The sequence below is a fragment of the Pteropus vampyrus genome, unplaced genomic scaffold, assembly GCF_000151845.1.
Source record: "Pteropus vampyrus isolate Shadow unplaced genomic scaffold, Pvam_2.0 Scaffold109, whole genome shotgun sequence".
Taxonomy (NCBI): Eukaryota; Metazoa; Chordata; class Mammalia; order Chiroptera; family Pteropodidae; genus Pteropus; species Pteropus vampyrus.
The window spans coordinates 1556595-1566094 of NW_011888890.1; the positions used below are offsets into that span (position 1 = coordinate 1556595).

The 9500-nt window shown below is 37.8% G+C and overlaps 1 protein-coding gene across 1 annotated transcript in view; it reads right to left on the minus strand.

Annotated features, from left to right (window-relative positions):
* FREM1 (FRAS1 related extracellular matrix 1) overlaps positions 1-9500 on the minus strand; it is a 117185-nt gene that overhangs the window by 11769 nt on the left and 95916 nt on the right. Inside the window, exons 28-30 of the mRNA XM_011365358.2 lie at positions 7392-7464; positions 1908-2057; positions 181-419 (exon numbers count right to left, since the gene is read on the minus strand). Of these exons, the coding sequence (XP_011363660.1) occupies positions 181-419; positions 1908-2057; positions 7392-7464 (462 nt within the window). The remainder of the gene's footprint in view (positions 1-180; positions 420-1907; positions 2058-7391; positions 7465-9500) is intronic.

The following is a 9500-nucleotide window of genomic DNA, read 5'->3' on the forward strand; positions in this document are numbered from 1 at the left end:
TAGGACAGCATTATGATATTTATATACAAAAGGCACTGCATAATTGTGTAAGGAATCATGGCCCCCACTCACTATGAGAATCCAAACAGCTTCTTCAGTGTCTCAGAATACTGGTTAATATCTTTTGATTCTTTTAATGTGTATTTCACACACCAAATTCCCGAAGGACCCCATCCTTACTGTTTTGCCATTCCCTCGCATCCTAAGCTTTATTCCATAAAGATCTGTAGAATCAAAGCCCCGCATGGTGTCTCCCCTGGTGACTGCTAGCCGCTTGGAAGATGGAAAAGGTCTTCTTTCCAGATGAAAGGAACCAGAAGTAGTGGGTGAGGAAGACCCCGGGTACAGCGGGGGCCAAATGCCTTTCTTCCATGCATTGTGCTTGTTTGGGTTGAAGGAATATGAAGGATGGCACTGTCCTGGAGACAAGATGGCAGGTCAGTTCATTTATACAAACAAATAAGTGATCACATTGACACAGCCCCTGGAGCAGCTTGTCATTAAACTTAGATAGATGGTTTTCCCGCCAGATGCTGCCTTTTCGCCATTTGCCAGAAACTCCTTTACTCTTCATCAATTTCCATCCAGGAAAGCTGTGCCCTTCTGCACATCTGCAGGGTGATTATAAAGTCATGAAATTGATTTCATAAACCACAAATTAAAATCATTGTCATGATTTTATAATCACACCATATCCTTATGCCATAGCAGCCTCATTTCTCTTCATATTATAGTGCTCTTCAATCTAGCAGGTTTATTCACTCATCAAGTATCATTCCACAAACACTTCGAAGTGATCATCCTTTCCCCAGTCTCCTAGAGGTAGAAACTGGAATTGTTCGAAGATACCAGTGAAATCAAATAACAAATAAATATTAGCATTCAACTGCTACGGACCAAAGATCTATTAAATCTTAACAGAAGTTCTTCTATTGGAAATATTACCAATTAGTGTGAAAAAAATCTAAACCCAGAACCCCCATCTGGAATTATATACTTTAAGTGTAAAGTGTGTACTTCATATATTTTATGTACTTAATGTGAACAGAAATTTCTATTGAAAAAAGAATCAATTTAGTGATGAAAGGTGATTGGGAGAGATGTTGTGGAAATACGAGTATTATAAAAGAAAGAGAATAGTGTCCATTTTTATTAAAGGATGAGAAAGAGAAGAGATAATAGATTTCAAGTAAGGAAAACATACAGGAAAAGGATATGACAGGTATAAAAACAGAAATATAAGAGAGAGCATAGAAACTGGACAATTGTAAAATGCTACATAGACAAATAAGTAGAAGGTATTTGCAGAAAAAAATTAGAGCACCAAGGACTACGGTTGGTCTTTGTTTTATTTAGTTCACAGGTTGTTCTTTAGCACATTACTATCCAGGACCTATTCGGCTCTGCAGCCCAAGGTTATTCATTAATATTCTCCAGCTGCTCCTGAATCCCCAAGCCAGCTGCATCTTTCACATCTATTTTTCTTCCATTCCTTCCTCCTTTAGACCTTTCCTGGTCACACTCCAGTAGGGGGCTCAGATTTTAGGCATTAAGAGCTCTCTTTAACAGAGGAAGATAATTACAGCCCTACAAACTCTGGGGGAAAATAATTGTCCTTAGATTCTCACCAACATTGTTTCCCCCTTGGTGAGAACAACAAACGAGTAGGGAAAAAAACCAACTATAGCACCGACTTGTTGCTTTTCTGAACCAGTAGTTCCTAGCAGGAGGAAAACCACATGAAGCAGAAAACAGAATAAAGAGCCTACATCATGACTGAGGTTGCTTTCTTGACAAGAAATTAAGCATTTTGATGTGAAGGCGTTATCAAGCACATTGGCTGTTGAAAGCAAGCAGCTACAGCGCCAGGATCGCTCCTGATTTCAAGATGAGGATCAAAAGAATACCTCCTTTTGAGTCCAAAATTTTCACTGCAGCTTTTGTCTTTGTGCCAAGAACTGCATTCACAGGGGAGTTCAGAATTACTTCAAAGACCTCATCATCTTCCTCTAATCCGTCATAGGTAATTGCTATATTCCACATCTTAGTTGACATTCCTACAAGAAGTAAACATTTTAATTACTCTTTAATTGCTATTTCAATCACCTAGGTGTCAGAGAAATATATTAATTAACATGTCTGCAGCTAGACTGCAGTAGCCTGAGTGAGCTATTGTACTGCTACCAACTCACTGAAGTCTTGCTGTTCTCCAAATAATATTAAAAGACCACATTTGTTTCTGGACAATGATGATTCAGTTTAAATGCAAACATTGTTACAAAAAGTCAAGCTGCATTTTGCAAGGAATGAGCAAAAAAAAAAAAAAAAATAGTTAGGAGACAAGATCCAAGACTTAATTTTTTCCCCCCCGACCTGCCCCTTCTCTTCTTAGGAATAAACAAGTACTGCAATCTTAAAAAGCTTAATAGTTTCAAAACTCTTAAGATGTTGATACAGACAGTCAGGAGTGATTATTGGATGGTACTTCGTGCTATTCATGGAGCCCTTGAAATGATTGATTTCTAAAGACAGCTGCCTCCATCGGCGGCTCCACTTCCTGAGTTCCTTCTAGCCTGAAAATGCTTTTGCTGATGATGTAATGCTCAGTAGTTTGATATCCTCCTGGAGAGAATTTATGGGCTGGGAGTTGTAAAACTAGACCGAACCAATTTGTTCTTTCCCTTTCTGTCCGCCTCTATTCATGGGGTTACAATCAAGCTTGGTTTACAGTAACTTTGTGAACTTAATACAAAATAGTTTTGATGTTTAAAACACATCCCCAGCCATCCTACCATCACTCAGATGGGACACAAAACAACTCCAGAAACACAAAATATTAAAGCTGGAAGAAACTTCTGAGATTGTCTAACCCTGACCAGTTTCTACGACGTGGATTATAGGATATCTCTCCAGAGTTTTAGGGAAAAAAATAAAAGTGGTGGCAGGAGGAAAATAAAGTGCTGTTTAGTGGAGAAAGAAGGCTCAAGTTTAAGGGAAAAAAAGATAATAAATTTATGGTTTAACCTTCTCGAGCTAAGTTTTGAAAGCTTTACCCTGCTATTTACTCTTTGATTATTTGAGTGCTTTTATTCCTATCGACCCAGCTGTATAAGCAGTTAAACATTTCATTTCTAGCCTTTTCCTTGCAGATTGTTTTCTACAGATTTTTGTCTCTCGATTGTGCCATCTGTATGATGGCCTCCTTCTTGAAAGCACGCCAACATAGATTTCATGATCTTAATCAAAGTCTCGTCGACCCATAACCAAATTCAATGGAAAGATGAAATTCTTCACTTATCCTACTCTTGGCTGCACTTAAAAGGAAAAATTAAGTGTATTTGAAATATTTTTATTAAAAACATAGGCTGATAGCTAATTTGTTAGGCATTCAGTATCAACTGAGTTCTTAAATCAATTACTTTCAGGATTTTTGCCAAAATAGAAGTTGAAGCACCTAATATGAAATATTTTATAAGTCCCACTACATGGATGGATAAATCAATCCATCACAATATATTATTTTGTATCTATTACATAACAGCCTTTGCTTTAGATGCTACGAAGAATACCAGAGGTGTGATATAAGCAAGGCTTGATGTAAAGGAATTTAAAACTTCTTTGAAGAGACAAAATGTAAATAGTTGAAAAGTCAACTATTCAAGGCAATGTATGGTTAGCTGCCAAACGATACAGAATAGACAGACGGTAAGTACTATATGTGTGTGGGCTGCAGAGCTGGAAAGATTTGGAGGGAAGAAACGGGAAAACAAAAGCAAAGGCAGGAAGATAGCAAAGCAGAGCCCTTGATAGGGAAGGCTGAGCAGATTAGTGGCTGGTATAGAGAGGTCACTAAGATGAATAGGAAGTGATAAGGCTGCAGTGGCAGTTTTGTAGTCAGACAACAAAGAGCCCTGGACACTAACTAGGTAGTGGGGTTCAGACTTTAAACCGAAGACAACAGGGAAGGCTCTTGAAAATGGATGTCTTGGAAAAATGAAACTGAAAGTGTTATATAAGAAGATTTAGGAGTGCAGGCAGAGAGGCTAGAAGTTGGGAGATCACATAGGCAGCTGTTGTAATAAAACTGATATAAAGAGATGAGGCTGGACAATGAAGAAAATATATAAATGCTAAGATTTTTACTATTCAGAGAACTGTTTCGATTCTCAAAGCCCATAGAGTTAAACATTCTTCACATAAAAATCCAATACAAAAAAATGTTGCCAGGCCTAACCAATTGCCATCTTTAAAAAAAATTTTTTTTTTAATTACAGCAGCTCTCCTCCCTGCCCCACCTCTGGGAAAAAAAAAAACCTTAAAGTTTTTGTAAGATATGATGGAGTAGATTAGAAACAGATGGTTAAAGAACATCTATTCCAAGTTTCATTTAAGTGCTTCTGATTTGTTTTCAACTTTCTCTCTACCAGGTGTGCACATAGGACCAACTTTTTTACATTAATGAGATTGGAAGTAGGAACTTTGTTTTTTCTTTTTCCTTCCTGTCCCACTTTCAAGGTGCAAAGTATTTGTTAAATTACTGAGCTTATAAGCGATTTCAGAAGGCTCGAACTGGCCCCCTGTTTCCATAAAACAAAAGGTGCTGAAAAGGAGAGAAAAGGTGTCATTTTATGCAGACATATCCCACTTTACAGAATAGGTCACTTCCTGAATATTTTCCTGTAAAGCCACTGAAAGACGTTTTCTCCATAAGTTTTAGTAAATGCCACATTAGACACCCGTTCCTTTAGGAAATATTTTGACTCTTAGGAATGATGACTTCTCAATTAAGAATGCAGCAAACCTTTCAAGAACATATATTTTAAAAAGAAAACAATCACTTTCTAAACAATATTTACACTTTGACTCAAGATTAGTCACAAAAGCTTAATGCAAAGTAGTCAGGATTAGTCTTTTGGTTTGGTGCTACGGCTACTAGGCTAGCTTACTAGCTTCAGTATACATATAGCTCACCAGCCTGAAAAGTCACCCAGTTTCTCTCCAGCTGCCTCCCAAGGGTTCTCAAACCTTATAATATCACACTGTCTTTGATTTTTCACTCTCTGTTTCTTCACCAGTCATGGAAACTGCTATTTTTAAAGAAAAGAACAGATTGCTTTGGGCAAAAGGGCTGGGGGTCGGGATGGAGACACCAGACCCAAAAGAGGCAAGAATTAACAATATGGGAGTAAATGAATATGTATGGGACCTGTGGATGTGGGGAACTTAAAACTTTTCTGAAGTAAGACTTCAGTTTATGAAACTGTTTCTGTCTAATAAGTTCCAAAAAAAAAAAAAAAGCCGAGTGTTGTTTCTTTTTTAATTAATTTTTTTCTTAACATATCTAAATAATCTCTAAAATCATGACCATTTAGAGCCCCAGAAGTCATTAATATTTACTCATAACAGCATATAAACTCTTCTAGGCAAATGAATATTTATCTTATGCAGTAGAATCCCCACAAAGTAGCTTTTAGAGATTCCTCTAGTGTAATACATTCCTCTAGTTTCTATCAACCCAAACAGAGCACCTGGTGGGCTGCTCAAATCTACTGAAGTCAAAACCATGACCTTGTAACAAACCTCAAATAATAAGGATGACAGATGACAAAGACTCTTGGCTCTCAAAGAACAGAAAGGTTGGAATTGCCTTAACACGAAGTACAAAAATAGCCTAGTGCAAACGCCTCAAACCCTTTGTTTTAGGGTTGACCAGAATGCAAGGGCCTGGAGGAACCTGAAGGTAAACATCAAATACATAATGAGAGTAGCTCTTCTCACAAAGTGTAGTCAGCCTGAGGAATGAACTTATGCACATCACGAAAATATCACAAGGAGGAGACCAATAACAATACTTGGGTTACTGCATGCCAAATTTAAGGCTCACTGTGAGAGGTTGAATTGTGTCACTCAAAACTCCATATTTTGAAGTTTTAACTCACAGTATTTCAGAATGTGACCTAACTGGAAATAAGGTCATTACAGATGCAATTTGTTAAGATAAAATCATACTAGAGTATGGGCTCTCATCTATTATTACTGGTGTCCTTATAAAAAGGGGACATTTGAACAGACACACACATACAAGGAGAACACTGATATGGACATGACAGCAGAAGCCAAAGAATGCCAAAGATTCCAGCAAACCACTAGAGCATGGAAGAGAGACATGGAACGGATTTTCTCTCACAGTCCTCAGAAAGAATTAACCTGCCAACATCTTGATCTTGAACTTCTAGCCTTCTGGACTGTGAGAAAATAAATTTCTGTTTTCAAGCTACCTGGTTTGTGATATTTTGTTAGAGCAGTCCCAGCAAATGAATAATATAGTCATCAAACATCATGCTGCTTGTGGCGAAAGGCATTTCTTTTCTGTGTTTAATATTAAAGATATTAATTTTGGAGTGGTGATGGTATTTCAGCTATTTTATTTTGTCTTTACTTGAAACATCATGAGTCAGTGGCAGGCGATGGCGGGAGTTTTGACTTTGTGCAGATCACTTCTCTTGCAGAAGACCACAAAGCTGGAAGCCCTGGCTGCTTCTCAAGGCCTTTTCCATTTGCCCCTGGACTGGTGATTCTGAGCATAGGGAAAGAGAAGGCACCATGTGGTGCAGTGAGGGAGAGCTAGCTACCTGCCCCCATCTACGGAAGCCAGGGAGAGAAGGCATGTTTCTAGCCTTGGTATTTCAGGCATAGGCCCCCAAAATGTGTTTGTCTTTCAGCCTAAAGTCCCCTTCTTATTCTGCCTGCTCAGAATCCTGGGAAATCTTCCAGGATTTGCCTTAGTCAGAACAGTGGCTCATCCTTTTCCTTCCAATATACTATTAGTGAGTTGTTTTTACATCTGTATTTCCCACACGATAGAACACCCTCGAGAGCAGGCACCATACTCTTATACTCCCTTTTGCACCTAGCAAAATTTTCCCACAGATTTAATGCAAAATCTGTACTATCTAATTAAATAATAATTTCCCCTGGAATCTCCACATATTAACCTATTCCGAGAAAGATAATTTAGAAATGCCCTTTAGGAATCTATATGAACATAACATTTTTAAAATTTCCATAAAAATATGAGGCAATTAAATCATTTCAGCTTTGTGCCAGGCTTTTAAATAATTTTTTAAATGACATTATTTTTTTTCTGGATTTTTGGATGTTTGCTTTGATATTTTATATTTTTCATTTGTTATGATTTTCTCATTTAAAATAAATATTCACTTGTAATAAAATAAAGTATGAAGGGCAAAGCTTCAAGTCCAAACCGATCACTCTTGGAGTGGGGTAATACAGTTCCCTCAGGAGTTTCTAGTTGGCTGAAGTTGCATAATACTGTCATCTCCAGACTTCTTTACAAAAAACATAAAATGAACTGTAGACACGAAACGTACCTGGGTCAAACTGAATCAGTTTAGATAGAGTCATGGTGAAATCTTTTCCAATTGTAGCTGACACTTGGTTGACCTTAAAAGGAAAAAAAAATGTCTTTTTTAAATAAAAATATTCTATAATACAGAAACATCTAGGCTAGTCTCACACCAAACTCATGCTCTACAAGTCTATTTTTAACACAACTTGTTTTTTTTTCGTTGTAATAAAACATTTTTGATCCAAGCTGCATGAATTTTTCTTAAAGTTAACTTTTTTCTAGGCTAATATCAATGGAAGTAAAAGTAAAACTTTTTTGTTTCTCCTTTATAAATGATTCAGTTATTGGAGAAAGCAACATGAATTTTAAACAATATCTTTCTCTTTGTTACAAGTCAGATTTTTTTTTTTATTTCATTACTTTCCCTTTACCTTAACCTTGTTTTAAAATAGTGTCTCTGAGGAAAAAAAGATGGAAGAGTGAAGAAAGAAAAAAGCAGGCACTCCTGACAGCCTGGGTGCTGGTCTGTCAGCCAACTCTGAGGCCTCCTGCGAGCTCCAGGACACTGAAAGCCTTTGGACTAGATGAACTACAACAAAGTCTGCTCCACTTTCCTGTCTGGATGAAACCATCTATCCCTCTTCACAAACTTGGATGTAGGCTTTATGGGAATAGCAGACCTGGTGAACAGCTCCACAAAGACAATCCACACCCAGAACTGAGGGCTTAGAAGTTCCATCAAGTAAGTTATTAAAAAAAAAAAAAAAAATCACTCTAGTTTAAAGAGGCTATTGACTGATTCCCTGTTCCCCACCCTCAGGGCTAAAAACCAATCGATTTTAAGGCTCTAAAGTCCTGGCCTTAACACCAGCCAGAGAAAGCCTAAACATATATTAAGAACAGCATCCTTGGCTGGTTTGAAAAAGAGGTCATTGAATGAGAACCAAGTACAAGCTCAATAGGCAGCTGTTACTTTTGTATTTTTTTAAATGTTTAAGATGATCAGAAAAGTGGGTTAATAAATTTCTTCACTTTTTTAAATAAAGGAATGAAATGCACAATTGAAAACTTAAAAATTCTTATTTCTATGTCCTCAGACATTTTCTCTGTTTCTAATCAAAGGCCCTAATATCTGCCAGTGGTTCTGCAGTGGAAACAGTTTGCTAAAGAAGGGTATTACCTTCTCAGCTCCCATTTGCTCCTTGCCTACAATGCCAGGGCTCCTCCCGAAGAACTTTTCATTGTAGAAAGGCAGCCCATTGTACACCTGTACCCACCATATGCTGAGACTTATATATCTCCGCATGGTTCTTGCACGTGCAATTACCTAGTATTTACCACCACTGAGTTTACAGAATCCTACGTGGGAAAAGGAATGGTCTGAGGCAAAGTGATTGGAGAATTCAGTCCAGTGAAGGTGCATGATCCGAACCAGGGCAAACAACACCAGTAAACGTGCTTTCTCTTTCTCTGTTCTTAGTCAAGCAGCCAATAACCTCTGGTATAAGGTGGCAGGCTGTGGGCCATGAGTAGTCATCAATGAAGGACACAGGGCTGTGTTTGATGAAGGCCTGTACACTCAGCTGGCAGGTTCGTGGTGTGCATTCTGCTTAAGTAGATAAAAGGTTCTATGTCACACCATGTATGTTCTTTCTACCTGGCAAGGTGAATTGTAGTGTAGCCCAAAACTCCAGACTTAAGCATATGGCACTATCTATAGAAGACCAGAGGACTATTAGAAAACCATCCAGCCAGATTCTTTCTTTTTCCACAAACCATCTGCTGGAAAATTATAGGGCATACTAAGTTGTCTAATGTTTTAATAACAATAAAGCACCCACAGATCTGGAGAAAGGAGCCTATGCCCACTGAAAAGTTAATACTGAGTCTGGATATGGCAGAATTTAGGCGCGCAGGGTCTGAGGATGATTTGAATTATTATCGTAATTGAGACTTAACTGAAATGTCATTTTTTTTTCCAGTAGCTAATATCAGTGCCCTTTTCATTAGGTTGAGGAAGGGAGTCTTAAGGCTTATTTGTTGTCATTAGTATATAAAAGCTTTTCATGCTTTTGTTCTCTTGAAGTGCTATTGTGATAGCATCTCCTAAAAATTCCTTCAATTCTAATAG